General features: G+C 40.2%; 1 protein-coding gene across 2 annotated transcripts in view; it reads right to left on the bottom strand.

Moving 5' to 3' along the window:
• CERS6 (ceramide synthase 6) overlaps positions 1–20,084 on the bottom strand; it is a 131,263-nt gene that overhangs the window by 56,053 nt on the left and 55,126 nt on the right. For both annotated transcript variants that reach the window (XM_074594143.1, XM_074594142.1), the window contains one exon: positions 10,630–10,687. In XM_074594143.1, the coding sequence (XP_074450244.1) occupies positions 10,630–10,687 (58 nt within the window). The remainder of the gene's footprint in view (positions 1–10,629; positions 10,688–20,084) is intronic.

The raw sequence follows: 20,084 nt of genomic DNA on the forward strand, positions 1-20,084 counted from the left end.
CTTTGGGAAAAGATGTTGATACTGGATAAAATGATCACGGTAAAAAGTTGGCAACATGAGAGGAATGAAACAAAGCAGCCCTTCTGTAGTCCAGAGGTGCACAACAAACCTGCAAACTTACAGGATTCCCAAATCCACTCCCTCCAAAAATAAAGTCAGTTTAAGAAGTGGTGAGAAGCAATGTAGTGATAAGAAAGGGGAAGGGGGAGAGAAGAGAATGAAAGGAAAAAGGAATGGAAAAAGGAACGGAAAAAGGAAAAAGGAATGGAAAAAGGAACGGAAAAAGGAAAAAGGAATGGAAAAAGGAACGGAAAGGGGAAAGGACCGCAAAAAAACCAAACCCACCAGCCACACTAAAATGATAAAAGTAGAAAAGGTAGCTGAGGAGTATATAGGAAAGATTATATAGAATTATATAAAATTCAGTTTCTCCCCAGAATGGTCCTGCCACTCCCAGTGCCAACAAGCTCTGGGCTGCACAAACAGAAGAACTGACCAGGGGGAAAATGGGCTGCTACGAAAAACCAGCCTTTCCAAGAGAACCGCAAGGGTAAAGCTGTACCTTTTCCCGACTACTCATCTGCAGATAATCCATGAGATTTCCATGACCAGTCTTGAGATAGAGAAGCCAGAAAACAAATGCTGTACAGCAGGTAGAAAACTACCAGTGATCTCACTCATGGTGGACTTTCCAAGGTCAGGTCACTCTTTGCAAGGCTACACGAACTAGGTCAGGAATAGACAGAAACAAACAAGTAAACAACCAAACCTGTACCCTCTATTGCTCCATGGAGATACAACTTCGCTCCTAAGAGAACAATTAAGAAAAAACAGCACCAGTGTCAAAAAAACCTCATGTACAGCCGTGACATTAGAATCTTCCTTGTTTATTAGCCAAAATAATTCATGACTGAATTAAGCTGCTTTATTGAGTCAGTGTAGGGAAGTGTTTATAATGTACGCTGAGCATCCCACAAGCCTGCTAGGACCCTATATGGCTGAGAAAGAAACAGGTGAACAGAGCACAGTGAAATACATCTTTCATAACAGAGAAAACATACACTTGCTCTTTAAAATAGTAAGAGTGACTGAATTCAACCTTAATCTTCCAACACTGGAGATAACTCTGAGATAATACCGGCGGTATGTGGTTTTCATCCATTTGTCTTTTAAGAAAAGTTTCCATGTAAAAGAAAGAAGATTAAATGGTATAAATGCAGACAAAAGTGCTGTAGTGACTTTACGCTAATAGTAACTCCTCACTTTTCTGGGAGCTTCTGAGCTATAATATTACTTTGGCCAAAAGTAAGAGTCCACCACCTCTTGGAAGTCCTTCAAAACGTCTTACCATGACTAACCACAGCAAACAGAGTGACAGCAGTTGCATTTTATTAGGTCCTGAGGCTGACTAAAATAAGCCATCACCAACTTATCAGCTTAGGGACCAGAAAGTGAGACACACATTTCCTTTAAGGACGAGGTATATGCTAGTGTTTCCAAAATTGTTTTATTTAACAGCTAAAATAAATGGATATGTATTTGATGACATCTGAACACATGATCGCGTCCACAACAGACCTCAGGTTGTTCTGAAGGAAACTGAAGACGATATCAGTGATGTGTCAGTGATAGAATAGATGCAAGATACAGCACACAGTGAAGCTATTAAATAGTTTAATACCAAAATAGCTGCAAAATTGATAGAAAGATAAATAGCAGGAAAATTCTGAAACCAGAATGGCAAATGAGACACCACTCCAGGTAAACATCCCATTGTTCCTGTGTCCCAGTCTTATTTCCCACAGAGGTATGAACTCACAGTCTTCATCACAGAGATGCCTCTATGAAGTTACTGAGCACATCAACAATTATTTACTTCCTCTAAGGTTAACAATCTCAATAATGAAGAGGTACAGGTGAACCGTAATACAGAAACTATGTCAAAAACCAGTAACCACACCACGAAGTGACAAGTTGGTTTTTTTTTTTTTGTATTTCAAATGAAGGTCGTTTGACTTTAGGCTCTAAAATTCTTGACTATAAGCAAAACGGCATTTACAAATGCTATACTACTCTCCTAGGGCTGTAGCGTTTGCATGTATTGCTGTTGCTATTTTGCTCCAAAAAGAGGTAAAGAACATGCTAACTCAACTGAGCAGCACAATGAAGCACCCTCACTCACCAAAAAGCATTAGGAAGCCAGCTAAGTGTACATAGAAACTGTAGGCCACTAACAGAGCATCTCCTGCTGTCACACAGTAATTACCTAGCTCAGCAGTTAGGGTGCACACGAAGATAAGCACTTCATTTTCTTCTTTTGAAACATCCTGTAGTTTCAAGAAAGAGGAACTTTCATAACAGCGGAAGTGGAGCTCTATCTGTTGGGTTTTTTTTTCCCTCCATGCTACACTGCTACTTTTCTAACTGCCTTCCATACACTTACATCACTTGAGTAAGTTTGTGGAGTCAAATTTACACTTCAGTATGGCTTTTCTGTTGTTTTGCAATCTATCTGCACCACTAGCGGTTGCAATTACATGGCAGACAGTTCTGTTCTGGGAGGATGGCTCCTTAGGAAGGGAGATGTAGAACTGCCACTCAGTCAGCTGCATTCATACAGAAGCTTGTTGCACCTGGCATTCTTTAAACACAGTGTCCTTGTATCATCAGCCTTACTTCAACAGTAAAATTTAAAAATAGCAAGTCAAAAGTTGCTTGTTTTTCCAGGCAGATGGTCCTTTTCCCAGTAGGATACATACATGCAGCTTCGGGATCCCAAGTCTCAATATAGATCTCACAAGATGCTCTACTGCAGGGAATTCACGCTCTTTTGAGAGTTTGTCATTCTCATGGGCAATTAAAGGCAGGAAACGGAATGTGAAAAGTCACCATATGTCACCTGGAAGCTTTGCTTCCAGATGTTTGTAAAAGTTTTTTATTCTACAGAATTATACAGATACTCCTTAGCACCAAGGACCGGCAAGAAAGTAACAAGCCAATCCTGAATTCCTCGCTCTGCTTCTTTATCACCAAATCTAATGCTAATTTTTCCATTTAATGGGAGCACAATCAGACCATTAACTCTTAATGACCCAAGCCACCATTGATTTAATTGCAGATATTACCAAAGAAAACAAAAGCATTATCTTATTCCTATGTTAGCGATAAGCAAAGCAGTCAGTTTAACGTCCCTGGAACTTTATGTCTTGTTGGCATCAATATTGGTGTGGTGCTCTGCAAGGAAGTGTTTTATAGACATGCAAATAAATCAAATGGTAGCAACGTGCTGAAAAATCTCAGCTGCAGTCAGAAAGGGGAGGAATTTACATACACGCAATCATAGCGGAAACATAATCGGTTAGTTATCTTTTATGCTTCAAATCTGTGATTTATAAAGATACAGAGAATGCTGTAGTGTATTTACTACCAGGGAAAAAGGAACATGCAGGATATTATGCCAACTTTTAGGAAGACCTAGGGCCACATCCTATTTTCATAATCATACTTCACAGCGATGATGGCATATGAGGCCAAATACCTCTGTGTAAGAGTCAGTGTCATTACATCTCAGATCAACTTGGACATCGGTCTTCTAACCCACTAGCTAGCACTATCTCATCATGCATTATCCATGAAGATGAAAATCTTTCCAACACTACTAAGGCTCTGGTACCACCCACACAAGAACGCTAGCTTTGTTTTAGATAATTTCTTATCATTATCTTTACTCTTAATTACTGCTAGCCTAACAAAAGAGTAAATACAGAACTTGTAAGATCTACATTTAAGATCACCTACTGTAAGCATTTATGTTCTATATCTTGCATGTATATATCTAAGTACCACATGGAACAAAATAAAATCACTTTTTTCACCATTTAATTTAAAAACAAGACCCATGGAAATGAGTTAAAAAAATAAAACTAAAAGCAAAGCTAACACTGGTTTCGTATATGTAAGTTACAAGAAAAGTGTGAAATAGGCAAATTAAATAAAATAAAAATCAAAGTGGACACTTACTCTAGGGAGAGTCTGTGTGCGTTCTAAAAGAAAGACAAAGTTATTTTAATTTGGGCTTCACTTCAAATGAAGCACTTTGGTGAAAGGACCAGCTTCCATCCATACTGCCAAGATGTAGCAAGGCTTGACCTAATGTCTCTTTCAGAAGCTTGAAAACTAAAATGGGATGGTCACATCTAGCATTTGTTATTTTGCCAAGGATGGGGGCAATGAGAAGTGGACAGGAAGGTGAATGCTTTGCCTTAAAGCATTTTGTGGGCCAGTCACTCTTTAGCCCCAAATCATTTAAATCTGCTATGGAAAGCAGTGAATAACAGAGTTGGCAGTACGCAATGAAAGAAAGCTTCACCTTCCCTTTGGAAGTTGATACCTCAGTCTGTTTCCTCACATAGGAGGATATTCATCACCAAATCTGCCCTTGAAAATGGTAATATTTGAAGTGGGAAATTAATTCTGACCTACATTTACATCGATCCTCTCTTCTCATAAAGTATCATAAATGACAGAAGCAACTTGAATTCCTAGCCACGATGACCTGTTTCACGCCCTCAGTGCATTAGCCACCATGCTGAGAAGGAGGACGAAGCATCCTGCACCACCGAGCCTGCGGGAGATAGGAGTTCAGCCTGGAGCTGAGCGTGCTCCTGAGGTGGGGCATGTCCTGAAACACACAATGCCACAGGACACTGTCGTGGACTGATAAACCCATCAATCTCCCAACATCTGCTTTATACTCATTACCTAGAAAGTTAACAGTTCATTTTCATCAAATGGAAAGTTCTGGTTTGGAAGAACAGAGACAAACATACATTTCATTTGAACAATGAGAAACTCTTTGGGAAACAGAAAGTCTCATCCCACTATTACACCACTTGGTAATAGGAATAAGATACCTACCACTGAAAGCATTACGATAGAGAAGAAGCAGAATTTTATAAGGAATATTTAAAAAAGAAAACAATACCACGGAAACAATTTCATCTTTGAGATGCTTTGACATTGAAATGTCATTAATTACTTCACAAGCCACAGACAATGACAACAAAACCCCTAAAAAAATTAAACCTTGCAGCTCTGTAATATTCATTTACTTATTTTGATGCAAAGGAGAGTAAAAAAAAAAAAAAAAAAGGCTGAAGGCATAGGAGCTAGGGAAGGAATGAATGTCTAATATGATCATTAAATACTAATAATTCTACAGTAAAAATTTTACTGAAGTCTGTTGGTCTCTTATGCATACATATTAAGACACAGTTTGTAGGTGATGAAATGGTTTTGCTGAGTATCTGGAAGGCTGTGAGCTGTTCCTCTGTGTGCTCCATTTGTGAGTAAGAAAGCAACTGCCTTGCCTTCTCCATTCTCTTACCAAAGACTTAATTCTCTCACTTCACTGTAACTCTGGAAAGGGGTATGTATTTCCTTAATATTGCAAACGTTTATAAGATGTACCAATCACACAGCTGCACCCTGCAGCTAAATTCACCTCCTGACCCAAGAAGGCAGACACCAATGGTAGAAGCTGCACTTTTACTGTTTATTTAGGCCCAAGAAAAGGGAAACAATCAAAGCAGCTGTATATGGCATATGCCATAAACCGTACGTGTTATAAGAAAGAAATTCATTCATTCAATGCCACTTCGTGAGAGATGTGTTACTACAGCAAAGGCAAAGTTGACAACATATGCCCATTTGAGTTAGGAGGCACAGAGGACAAGAACAGTGCAAACTCCATAAGGGTCTCCTGCCGTGACCGTTCAGCAGCGGAGGTGGCAGGAGGTGTGGGAGCACGCTGCAAAGTGGCTGTTGCATGATCCAGAGGCTGTGGAAAGCAGATGTCAGTATGGACAGAGGAAGAGAGAAGGGCGGAAGCTCAAGTTTTTGTGCATTTAACATTGCTAAAACCCATTATGTACAATATCAGAACCCGATCATGATACCATCCTGGCCTACAACAGCCACATGGAAGACACCCTACTGCCAATCCTCTGCCTTCCCAACCTAAAGGATTTTCCTGAGTTAATGGTGAACCTTATTCATCAAAACGGTCCAATCTAAGTGTCCTGCTGACACCACTAAGACAAAAGCTTATTTAAAACACATAGGTTGATAGGTTCTGTTGCTACAGAGTAAAATTTTAAGACAAAGCTTTATGTCAGGCATTTTTTCCTGTGAATTGGGATTTTTTTTTAAAGTACTGTTCAACAAAAGTAAGATGTTTTTACTTTATTTGTGACTTGACAGCATACGTTGGTCACTGGAGAAAGACAAAGCCCAAGAGAACAGCTTGATAAAGAGACACAACTTTCAGTAAGAAGAAAGTTTTCACATCTCCAGCAACACACTTTGCCATTATAGCATGGCAAAAGAATTGATATATCGTATCACATGCAGTTGTTATTACAAAGACTTACAGGTTGCTTTATTGGGTGCAGAAATTTCTTTTATCTGGATCGGCCATTAACTGCATTAATGGGCAGTAATAAAGACAAGCTTGCCATAGCATATTAGAGAGAGCGAAGATTGCTCCGGTTGACAGCTTTATTAGTTTTCATGTGCTTCTGTAGGGAAGTGAGAAGCAAAGCTGAAACACCAGGCCTCTTTCTCCTTGTGAGACGCTCTATTCAGACAAACGTAAAACTTTAATGCAGTTAGTTACTTCCCTCCTAAAAATAAACTAACATCGTCATCTGTGCCACGCTGACAGTATCACTTTCAGAACTAAGTCTGCTAACTAATTCCCGCTTATCATGCTTGGGCACATCGTCCCAAAAAGCCAGATTAGCTTGTCAGCTCTACAAAGCAACCAAAGACCTAATGGCATTCCTTGGAGGAAGAATGGTGGTTGGCCAGAGTATCCTGGTTAGATCTTCCTCAGGCGGTTTGGTGGGACACAAAGAAACACAGACATCCACCCTTCTGCTCATACTGCATTGGTACAGTAATAGCGCGTTATTCAGCAAATAGGGAAGGTGATAGTAGAAGACAAAGTAGTGCTGTGGGCATTATGAGAAAGATGTTTTCAGAAAGAATCCAAAAGGTGAAATTCATCTCTAGGCAAAGGGCCAGCACAAAGCAAAGGACCTCAAAACTAGCTCAAAGTGGTGCTTAAGTAATTGATGGGCTCCATGCCAGCCTTGCAGGTGAAGATGAATTTCACCCTCAAACTAAGGAAGGAACATTTAAGAGAGCCAAATGTGAACAAAAAAAAGAGCCAACATGTCAGCAACAGCAAAGCAAAGGAGTGGCAGGTTGCAAGGAGACTAGGTCAGGATGGTAGGGAAGGACAATGATGTAGAAGTTCACTTTTCTAAAGGGAGTACCTCATGAGAGTAAAAGTCATAAGACCATCCCATCCAAGATGGCAAAACAGCTTTCTCAAATCAGGGACCTTAACTGTCCAGAAATGGACAAACCAACCAACTTTGAATGAGTCTGTTCAGTTGTAAAGCCCAAAATGCAGTTTCCCTTTTAAAAAATATATTCTCACTACATTTTGATGTTTGAAAGACATACTGTATGAAAATGTCTTATCCAACTGTTGTGGTTTAACCCTAGCCAGCAACTAGAACCATGCAGCTACGCATTCACTGCTCTCAGTTGGGATGGGGGAGAGAATTGGAAGAGTAAAAGTAAGAAAAAACTTGTGGGTTAAGATAAAGTCAGCTTAATAGGTAAAGCAAAAGCTATGCACACAAGCAAAGCAAAACAAGAAATTCATCCACTGCTTCCCATCGGCAGGCAGGTGTTCAGCCATCCCCAGGAAAGCAGAGCTCCATCGCGTATAATGGTTACTTGGGAAGACAAATGCCGTAACTCTGAACGTCCTTCCTTCTTCTTCCCCCAGCTTTATATGCTGAGCATGATGCCTTACGGCATGGCATATTCCTTTGGTCAGTTGGGGTCAGCTGTCCCAGCTGTGTCCCCTCCCAACTTTTTGTGCACTCCCAGCCTACTTGCTGGCAGGGCAGTGAGAGGAGCAGAAAAGGCCTTGACCGCTTAGCAACAACCAAAACCATCAGTGCACTATCAACATCATTCTCATCTAAAACACCAAGCTGCTAACAATCCCCACACCAGCTGCTACCAAGAGTTAACTCCATCCCAGCTGAATCCATGACACCAACTATCCAAAGTTACATATTAACTAAGCATTAGCTTAGGTTTTAAAATTCAAAATGAGTACTTCCAATGCAGTGCTATGCTGGTGGTATATTCTGTTCTTCAAAACAGGAATGTCTGTAGTATTTACTCTTTCTCACCCTCTCCCAGCAAGGGAGCGTGTGTTGCTGTGATGGAACTGCATCCCTCAGGACAGACGTTGCACCTGGGCTCACTCACGATGCTTATCAGTCTTCCAGACTAGGTATCTTAGGCACGGCCTTAAGCGGACCTTGTTAGTTGAAAGGATGCAGATCTCTACTGTAGCATTAGCACAGCAAGACACTGCTGACTATAAAATGAGCTTTCTCTCCAGACAAAACAGCTTTTTGAAGGAAAGATCTTTCAGTCAAATTTGTAGGATAATTTATTATCCTTAACTTTTTTTCACTGGCTTCCTAAGGAAGCAATTAAGTATTTTTTCACAATTATTCCATTAAGAAAACCAAGACAAATTAAAAAGGATTATGTACTTTGGTACAGTAGCAGAGCTCTGAAAGAAGTGTCTCCCTCCAGATTTTGGGGTCTGGATTTTACCCCTTGCAAACCCAGATTTCCCCGCTAAGTGGACCCAGCAAAATCTTTGTCATCTGATGAACAGCAAAAAGCCTGTACTTCATTTTAGTTACACAATGTTACTAGGGAAATGGTGTATATATAACCACAATCACAATTTTGTCAATTTACATACATTCCCACGCAAAAGATCCGAATATACAAAGCAGAACGGTGGACTAATGACTATAGCATAAGATGATGCAAGACTCATTTACAAGACTGTGAAAATGAGTAATTAAAAATACATACACATAACTGTGTATGTGAACAAGTTCTCGTGTATGTGAACAAGTTCTCTTTGTAAAAATTAAACATGTTGGAAGTTAAAATTACAGCAAAATTACACAACTGATCCTTGTCAAGCTTGTTAAGCAAGCCATGGTATACCTTGTTCGAACAACCGTGCTGTGTGGGCCAGCCCTCCTCAAACTGCAGTCATATGCTGAACTAGGAGGAAGACATCCTGCACTTTGCATGTCAACTCAGCCTTTAGAAACAGCTCACAATGGCTTGTAATGAAGCACACATTTACTGTATTCTTTTTAGTCTTTAGAAATGCTGGTATTGAGAGTTTTTCCTAGAACAGACGCTGTCTTTGTACTGAGATTTGCTTTATTAATCATAGATATGCTTTCTCATAGTTATTTTGTGGTACTTGCTAATGGTGACTTTTGTGGCATTTGTGATAATCTGTAATAACGTAGAGAAATTCAGAGGATAATGTCTCTGTGTCCTTGCGTATTACAGAATCCTAGGAACACACAGTCATGATCTCTACACACCTGCAGGCCAAGTAACCTTTTATAGGTTGTGAGAATTGCTTATTTCATACCACAGACATGGACGGGATCAAAGGCAGAAAACAGAGTATCCGACCATGACCATACAACATGTTAATGGACAAAGTACGCACAAAGTATAAGTGTTCAAGGAGGTAGGGAGAGGCAGCACATTAAAGGCTGCTCTGGCTGGTTTGGAGGACTGGCGCACGCACTTCCTCTGGGGCTGACTACTGATAAATAGCTGAGACATCTCTGATGCCCCCTCTCCACACAGGCACATGAACAGTCCTGCTTGCACCAAGTTCCTTGGCACCTGGGACAGCCTCAAGAATTACAGCTACAAAAATGATGAGGATTTTTTTTTTTTTAAATCGCTACTTTTACATACAAAGCACCAGAAACATTTAGGATACATTCTTGCGTCAAATTTTTGCCAAAAACAAAGATAAGATTACATGAACACACATTCCCCTAATTTCACCTCTCAGAATTATACTTATGGCCTGACTTGCACAAAACACAAAAGCTCTGAGAACTAGTCACATTGTAAAAATAATTTGCACCATAGATCTGTATTACTGTCTATGGCAGGGTTAATAGACCTATGCCAGGGCATTTAGAAGCTATCAATACCTTTCTCTGCTTAAATCACCAATAACACGGCATTGATGGGAAACTCCATGTAAACCTTTTTCCACAGTACATCAGACGAAGAATGCGCAAAAAATAGCATTTCATAAAACACCAATGGATTTTGTTTGTTAATAAAAAGCAACTTCTGCCAGAGGCATTTAAATAAGGATGATGCAGACACTGAGATGAATACTTTGGTAAGCCTTACTGCCAGCTTAATGCCTATAATGAAAAGTAATAAAGTGAACTAGGCATGTTGCTATATCATTTTATTCTTTCGTTTTTACCTCATTAAATATTGATAAGAACTTATATCCCTTACCAATGCCAGCGGCAATTCAGTTTATGAATGCAAACTAAATTTTAATTTTTATTCTTTGTGAACGTAAGTTTTATGCCTGTGCTTTGTATTATACCTATACGAGACTTCAAAAAATTCTGTGAGGTGTTATGAAAGCATAATAATATAAGTGCCTACCTTTTTCAGGAACCGTACTCCATAGGTAAATATATAAAGGTAAAATGTAAATCTCCACCTGCAAAAGGTACAAGAGATTAACTCTAGGGTATCATGTTTACATACTTTACAGTTCAACACATGATTTCTTACAGTACTGCCAAAGTAACAGATTTTAGTCTGGTTTTCTACAACTTTTGTTATCAAGCATTGTGCTCATCTGCCTGCTTTTCCCAGCCTCCCATTAAGCCCTCTGAAAATACTGGCTAATTTCACCTAAACATGACGTGAAAAAAGAAATTTTCAAGGATAATGAAGTTTTTAAAAGTTTCATGAAAACTATCACGACAGTGGAGATCAGAAGACAATTCACACGCCTGTTGTGGGGAAGTTCACTTGTTATTAGACCAGAACAATAAGAAACTTTATTAAGCCTTCAACAGGTCATGTTAGAGTGCTGCACATCACATACGGTCTTTAGTAATAAAAAGCATCATCCACAATGAGCTGGAATTTTGCTTAGCAGATTCCAGCGCTTCAGTCTTGGTTTTAGGGGGTGCATTTGTGTCAGATAGGTATGCTGCATACAGATATATATCCACAATTTGCATCCGCTTCCAAAGAGTTTCCTTGATAAAGATGATTCTACATTTTCCCAAGTACACTTGAAATAATTGCTGGGCTTCCGGTTTTTCTTTTCAGATATAGGCAAACTAGAAACTAGGATCAAGATGCCATGAAAAACAGGAGAGAAATCAGCAAGAGATTTAATACGAAATCATCCTCTCCTCTACATCTTTCTGCCTTTCCCAATAAAAGAAAACATATAGAGGATTTTCCAATCTTTCAGACCCGTTTCTGGCTTAGGAGAGAAGCATCAATGGAAGGAAATAAAATCAAAACCTCACACAGTGTAAACTCCTAGAGGAATTCCTGGGTTCTTTTCCAAGGGTTGATTACACAAACATGCTTGACATAAACACCAGTAAGGTACTATTCATAACACTTATAACAGGATGAGATTTAGCTTCCTTAGTGTGAGGCAATACCGCAGTGTGAATCACCTTCAATTACATATTTTACAGCACTTTGCAACTTTCTCTGCACTGGCAAAACTATTAGAGCTTTCCGTTAATTGGCATTGAAGCATGTTGAGACATTACTGGAATGGTTTCCAAACTGAAAATGCTCCTATGTAAAAGAAGGTTAATCCAAACCTTCCTCTTCAAAACTACAAGTATTTAGAAAGAAAGTTGTGTCATACATAAATAACCCTCTGACATGTTGAGTACAGGAGAGTGTAAGAACGTGGATGAGATTTAAAGTGTGATACTTCAGCTGAACAGAAACTCTCTCTCAGCCTCCACAGCACTGCAGAGATTAATTTATTCAATTGATATAATACAAATAACCAATCCCTTCAAGGATTCAGTCACACTAGCAACATGGCTCGCAGCTTTCATCCTTGCAGTTTCCTCAAGATACGGCAAAAAGAAAGCACTCAGATGCAAAATATTAGTTGTGCTGGTAGAAACCTTCAGATCACACATATTGAAGAACAGCAAGGACAGCGATATGCAGGAAGCTTTTTTTTTTTTTTTACTTACCACCTGTAGCTGTCAGCTATGTGCTATGAGAAATTTAATGGTAGATACACCAATAATCCTTTGCAGAAGGTCACACATAGATCACTGAACACACTGGGAATTGAATTAGCACTCAGTTCTCTGTCTGCTTTCCTACCTTGCTGCAGGCAGCCAGCAACCTAAAACCCCGTTGATGCTTTATTGACATATGAACAGTCCTCACTCCCCCGCAGCCACCTTTTTAACTTGGTAGCCTAGCAGTAAGAACGTCTGCCAGGCTTTGGAAAACCTAGGTTCAATTTTCTCCTCTGCCACATTTCTCACACACTCCTGATGGGTTTGTTAGACACAAAGTCATCCTGTGTAGGACCACATCTTCTTTTGAAGCTGTTTTATGTAGCAGGTAATACTCCATGACTTGGGAGGAAGGACAGGTAGGAAGGGGACAAGAACTAGGTTGTGAAGCTGCATTATTCACTCAAAAATCCATCTAAATGCATCATTCACAATCTACAGTTTATACCTCTTTACCCCTATATTTGGGTCTCATTGCAGCCCACTGATGAAGAGATGCAAGTGGAGGGCAACAGTTACGGTTAGGAATCACGTCCACTCACAGTACAGCCCAGTGTCCAAACCACCTTAGTATTTTGGGAACTTCGGCAAAATGTTCTTTCTCTCTGCATAGCACATCATAGAGGAGAAGGATATCTTTCTTAAGTGTGAGTTTATCAAGTGTCATTCCCAACCGAATCCATAAAGTGTTAGTTGATTAAGAGAGGTCTTTACTTTGTCCTTGGTAATAGTCCCAACTCTCATGGTTGGGAAAAGCGCTTAGCCTGAGCACAGTCTGAAGAGTCACAGACCCCAGGGAAGGGAGTATGTCTGGCCAGTGGCATAAACCCTCTTAATACCCTTTCTAATATCCTGCTCAAGGTCCTTCTTAAGCATCAGCAGCTCATGCTGAACATCAGTTGCTGTTTGGGTGACAGCTGGTTGTCTGCAATAGGGAAAGTAACAAACTCTTCTAAAACAACAGTAGCAAAGCCCAACAGACCAGGAAAAGCAAGGCAAGATCTGTACTAAGATTTTTTGTCCCCCTTTCCCCCCAGCAATATTCACTGTCCTATTAAAGCAATAAAACAGAGGCCACTAGGTGAAGCACCCAATTGGGAGCAACCACTGTAACAATTCACATTTAACTGAAAAATGAGTACAGCTGAAGCTGCTCTGTCTTGTGAGAATTTACTCTGGCCCTCAGACCTGAAACGCTTCTCCAGTCAGTTGTACAGAGACGCAAAATTTGAATGACCCACATGCACACAAAGCGTGCTGGTTGAAAGACTTCTTAGGTTAATTTAAATCCAGCAAACACAGATGAAACCGCTCAAGGAACAAGTGTTCTGGAAGACTTGATCTGTCTGCTTGCCATAGGGTTTATGAGGTTCACTTTAGTCCGGCACTAACATGCCTACAAGACTTACAGATTGAACCAGGCTTGTGTTTGGTCTGCTCAGGCTCAGGCTGAGGGAGATCAAACCTGTTTACAAATGGCCCTTCTGGCAAATCCTTCAGGTTGTGCTGGTGCTTCCCAAGCCAGTTGTCGTGTTTCAAATATGGATGTGACACACTGCAGCAAAGAGTCAAGCTAAAAGTGACTCTTCAGGAACAAAAAAAAATTATTTTCTAATGTAGTCTCAAAATGAATGCTATAGAGCCCCTCAAGAATGCAGCAACAGATCTGACTGCTCTTGTGCAACATGTGAGCACATTCCTGATCCAGAGTACAGACAGTTTCTTAACCTCTCAACCCTTTTAACTTTGAGCTGCTAATGAAATTTTAAAGATCCTTCAGCGTGATACAGAACATTAAGAAGACGGAAAGGTTGGAGAGCCTCTGCCAAGTAATCTGGCATACCCCATCATGCCCAGTTCAGTAAGAACTATTTAAGTACACACTTGAGCAAGCATTTAACTCATTTCATGCATATGTCTAACCATGTTCCCTTCATCACCCTGATGAATTTTGTCCTTTAAATTTCCCCCAAAATTTCTGCTCTGAAATGTGAAATCAAACTTCAGCTAATTAAAACAAATTGTTTAAGTAATGTTCAGGCAAATCACGCCCCTACCCCATCCACACACACACGCATATTTTGCAGAGCCCAACACGTGAGATTTGTGCTCTGTGTCAGAAACACAATGTCCTCCCCATGGACCTTCTCTCCAGCAGAGCGAGGTCAGCGTGGCTGCTCTCCCAGGAAAAGCGCCCCTTTTCCCAAGAATAAGGCTGAAGGGGCACAAGGCCTCTCTGCTCCTGCAGTTTTCCCTTTCTTCCATTTTTTTGCAGGAAGACCGTTTGGCCGGGCTGTGAACACAGGCCCTCCTGCAGAGCCCCCAGCTTTGCAGCACTCCCCTGGCAGTGCACCATAAGCACCCTTACAGCTCCGATGCCAAACCAGTGCTTGCCGCCCAGCAATGGTGTGCAAGGATCCAAAGTTATCCAAGCAACTTTTGACAAGCAAACACAAAACAAAACACACAGAGAGTATTAAAAGTAGAACAGCCATTTTGCTTCCAGAATTGTAGCTGTTATTCACAAAGATGCTTTTGACACTTATTTGCTACAGTCAGGGCTACCATCAGCAATATAAGAATGTCACACTTCAAAACAGTTAACATTAAAATGTAAACATTAATGTAAAAACAGTTAATGTAAACATTAACTGTTAACCCTCATAGTTAGCAACTAACCCTCATAGTTAGCAACTAGCCATGGGCTCGCCACATTCCCTGCAGTTGAAGAAACCAGCTTTCTGGCTCTGAAAACTATTTTCAGAGAAACTGCAGACTCCTGAAGCTTTACCCATTGAAATTCACTTGAGTAAAATTTCAGATTTGCTGTTCTCAGTCACCTGCTGCTCAAGTCCTGGCAGTGGCAGACAGACCTCTGAGCTCAGGCTTTGGGCTGAAGGCCAAACCAAGCTTAACACAAACTCCACAGGTGTAGGCCTTGGTTCTGGAGAAGATGAGAAGGCTTGAACTGACATCACACAGCGTGTTCTCCCTTCATTTTAACCCCTACTGTCTCACTGAATTAGGCGAGCATGTAGCTGGGCTATCGCAATCATTAGCTGAGTCCGAAACCTATTTTTGCTGCAATAGTATGTTTGCTGTGACAGTGCTCAAAGGAGCATTTCTGAGGCTGAGTTTAAACAACACAGAATGTTTATTTCTTTTAAGCAGGAAGCATTGCTAAGTTCCTCATGTGCCCGCTGTGACTTAAAGTAGTCCGTGTTTTAGTGTCACATTGCATTTTTCTGCTCCCCCCAACACAGTACCAGAGCCTCAACTTTCTGATTCACTCAAGGGGACTTAATCCAATTAATGCTGCTCCTGACATCACCAGAGGTACACATTCCTTCTAGATGGTTATGTCTAAGGGGAGATATTTAGAGGATGATTCCTAAACCAACAGACTCTGAACTTTTGGATCAACTTCTTAATATTGGTGACATTGTCTACTGACCTATTATAGCTTCCATTTCAGATTATAAAAAAACCAAAAACACACACCAACAAAAAACCAGCAACCCTTCTCCCCTAAAACAACACAACCCCCCCACAAAGATAATATTTTGTTAGGCAAGAAGCCATGTAAAAATACAAGACAGAGTATAGAAAAAATAATGCTTCATCCAACCAAAGCCTAGAAGGACTACTAGCACCTTTAATGGTCTCACAAATTCCAACTTAAGACCTTTTGTATTGTACCAGAAGCATTGATCTTACAGTATTTGTTGCACGAAACTATGTTTTTACATCAGGCACATGACAATTAAGGTGTTACTGTGTTTCACTCTGAGCAGCATGTTTGGATGTTTGCCTCCCCTGGTCACACACAGCAGTGAGCAGTGCTATCCCACAGAATTGTTAGGGAATTGTGGTGGATGCCTATTAGTACTTCACAGCCTGTGTTACTATCTAGAAGAGTAAAGCAACAAATTGCCACCTTCTTTTGAGACATCAGCTTTTTAAAGAACTCAGAAAATCAGACTTCCAACTCTTTTCCAGTCAGAACTTAAAATAAGACAGGGTGAAGGTAACTTGATAACCCAGCTAGCACACTCTCAGCATTCAGCCTGGTACGCACGGACGTTATGGTTTCACTTGCAAATTTTCAGAGAGAATTACTAAAGAATTTCTACTCTAAATTCCAATCTCACAATCTCCTTCACTTAATACAGCTCTTTTAAAATAAACTAAGAGCTTTATCAGATCCTACATCTCTATGTCCTTGGATCATGACAGACCTGTACACTGAAAACCCAAACACAGAGCTGATTAGACACACAATTAGCACACAGGACAGCCCCATGGCATGCCTTCAATTGGTTCAGAAACCAGACAGAAGTGCAGCTCCGCTTTGAACAGTCTGTACCCTCCACTAAATCTTTACTTATCTTCATTCCTGATAACTAGTTTCATACAAAGCTGCAAGTGTGACAATATGTTTGATGGCAGTAGCCCCACTGCTCCAATTTGCTGCCTCCCGATACTTCTGTAATAACTTGCTGCATTTCTGCAAAGCCTGGCAGATGCAAGTGGGTATAAAGACTGTTAATTAAAATAAATGAAACAGTCTTCTTGGCTTTTTTGTCATGCTACTGCTGTTGAGTTAGACTGGAAAAACCATACAAATGGTAAATAGTTCCTGCACTATGGTTAAGGAGAAGTTATTTGAAGAAGGAGATAGTTAAGCACCGCTCACTAAGATGTGCAAAATAGCAGGTATGATAAATTGAGAAATCTTTATTGCTTTCCTCTTCAATTTTCTGGCTTAAGATTTGACTGTCATCCGATTTTCCCCTTGGCTGCAGTTTGAATCAGTTATTTAATATTTAATGTTACAGTGCCACTTGAGACCAGTCCTATCCTAAATCTATGCGCTCAAAATGCAGCTTTGAAAGTCTTAAGAGCAAAATTTAGTAGTGCAGAAAAAAGGAAAGGAAACAAAGTACTGAATTTTGAAGTGATGCAGTTTTATAAATAATAAAGCATGTTTATATAATTAGACCAGAAAAGATGCATAATGTAATAGGTGTTTTGGTAATTCCTGCTAGGTTACATAGCTTATGTTTAGTGGTTATGCAACTGTTCTCTTCCAAGTGTTTCAAGGACTACATGAAATAAAGCTCTGATAAGACCTCAGAGATCTATTACCGTTGCCAAATCTTGCCCTACAAAGAGGTACTACTATCTGTAAAGCTCATGGGAAGAGCACACAGAAAAACAAGATGTTGCTGACACCCTCCCCTGTGGTCTGATCAACAGAACTCATTTCTCATCAGTGATGTCCAATACATACAGCTGACAAGTCTTGGAGAGAAAAACTGACCCAAAGTCTTTCCAACCTGGACTTCTCGTCTCCATTCTTATTGGTGATCTCACAAGACACCTGTGTTTCCAAACACGGCCTTTCAGTTCCTCTGTGGATATCACAACAGCCACTCACTGTCCCACTCTTTTCCAGTTTCTTAGAGGAACAAAAACTTAAAATCCTCCAGATTGCATTTGCTTTTCACCTAGTAATGTTGTTCTAGCCATGATGGCCAACATATATGCATAAGACAACTTTTGTGACAAGTAATTATCTTCTTAGGCCAACTTGTATTAGCTGTTTCAATTTTTTTCTCAGGCTGAATGTTACCTTCCTGTAGCATTAAGTCATCTGCCTCAGATTTGTTTTTGGCCTGCTAAAGCAGATGCTGATCCCTTATGAGTATTGATCTTTCCAGACCTAGGCTAGGTGTTAGGGTTGTTTCTCCATTTCCCAGAAGAAACTGCCCAGCTGTGCAGCATACTCCAATCTGCGCAGCACCCACCGAGTTTGTGCACAGCGAGCACACACCCATTATATTACGCAGTTATAGATCAGTCTTCTGGGGACGATTTGCTGTTTCTTCACATTCTGTACTTCCACCTTCTCACTATCTTCTAAGCAGAAGTTGCAGTGCTGTCATAGTTGAGATAAGAGGAGAAGCAGAGTTTGTAGCAGTAAATTCAAACCTCTCCTTGTCCTTGATTTTATTTTCCCTTTTGCATCCCGAAAAAATAGGTTTACTTAGTCATTTATGTTCTTCCCTTTTCCCTACTTCCCAGTCATGATCTGTTGCACTGCTGAAACTTTAGTAAAACTGCTACTAGATGCTCATTACAATAAGGGTAAGGGTTGTTTTTTGGTTTGTTCTTTGGTTTTAAAGATTTAATATATTATCCTTCAGTATTCCAATACACTACAAAAAACACAAACAGGAAATTTTTGTACTACTTTTTCATGCAAAAGTGCTGTCATCAGAGAGCAAGAATAAAACTAAAGAAGCCAGAACCCAAAATTTACCAAGAAGCATCATCTGACCGAACTATACTCATTAATCTGCAAGTATTTAAATAAGTAAACATAAGGGATAGCACTAAATATTTCAAAGCACGGTTTCTCCAGCATCTTGTACTGAATATTTCCTGTCTGATAGTCACAATTTTAGCCTGTTTCAGGCCCTGATCCTAGGAGATTTAACCTGCAAGTAACCGGGACTACAAGAGCTGATGCCTTACTTGACTCCTCTGGAGAAATCCATGACAAAATTTAACTCTCACATACTCATGTTTTTTTTCGTCTGCCAGTTTCTTGAACTTCAGGGAAGTGAAAAACAAAGCATCCCTGAATGGGCAAATGCTGGTCACCAGTCAATACAAACAGAAGGGCCCATCACACTAATGATCTCAGTGAAACAAAATGAGTAGAATTACACAGACGTACAGGAACTGCAAAATTTGTAGCATACAGATGAAGTTACCAGAAAGGTCTCCATCGCAGCCTGGGTTCTGTGTTCTGCCACAGCAGGTCTGTGTATACCCACCCCGGTGAGACACGGAAGCAGGAGAAGACAGAGGCTATACTGAACATTGGGTTACCATATGCCTATGGCCACGCTAACAACTACCATAGCATCAACCCAAAAAGCATTAGGGGAACTAGCAAGTTTCTCGCCTTCACCAGCACTGCGTACAGGATCGTGCTGAGGCCACTGCCAACATCTATTCAGCCACAGGCCACCACTTGCCTCTTTTGAGCATAACAATACCCCAGTGACACCCACCTTGCTGCCCTGGACATATATATGACGTTATGCTCAAATATCACAAAAACTATTCTGCCAATAAAAATTTGTTTCCACACAGGTACAGGGGGAATGTTTCCATAAAAACATTTTGATAGCCCACCATACAAATGCAGCATTAGGCAGGCACCGTCTTGACCCAGGTTAGTTTATAGCTTTCAGCTCTCAGTAAAGAAAATGGTGAAGAAAAATAAAACAAAATAAAAAAATAAGAACAGCATATGACAAGCTGCCTCACTAGCTTACAAAATATTTACACCTAAAGAAAATACTCAGTTCATCTTTCTCTAAAGAGCATGAAAGTCCATTGCTGAACAACTTACTAACACCGAAAACAATGTAGTTAAATGCCTGGAAGGTAAAAATATTAAAGAATAAGGGAGATAATTCTCCTCATAATTCTGTGTCTCCATGAACAGGTGCACACAGTCCATGTATCTATAAAATGAAAGGTAATCAAAATGTAACATAAAACTGTGTAACAACATAAATACGAGGGAGAAGAGAGGAGTAAGGACTTGCATGCCAATTCATTCATTGCCATGCATAAAATAAAACCTTATTGCCACTGCCCTCCAGTGAGTAAAGTAATTTGATATGGGTTGATTGTGACTAACAATCTGTAAGAGAACAAGTCATACTCAAGTTTCTTTCTTTTGGTAGAGACTGAAATAGGGAAAGATATAAAAAAGTTTTGGACTACTGAGTC

Source organism: Larus michahellis, chromosome 7, assembly GCF_964199755.1.
Source record: "Larus michahellis chromosome 7, bLarMic1.1, whole genome shotgun sequence".
Lineage (NCBI taxonomy): Eukaryota > Metazoa > Chordata > Aves > Charadriiformes > Laridae > Larus > Larus michahellis.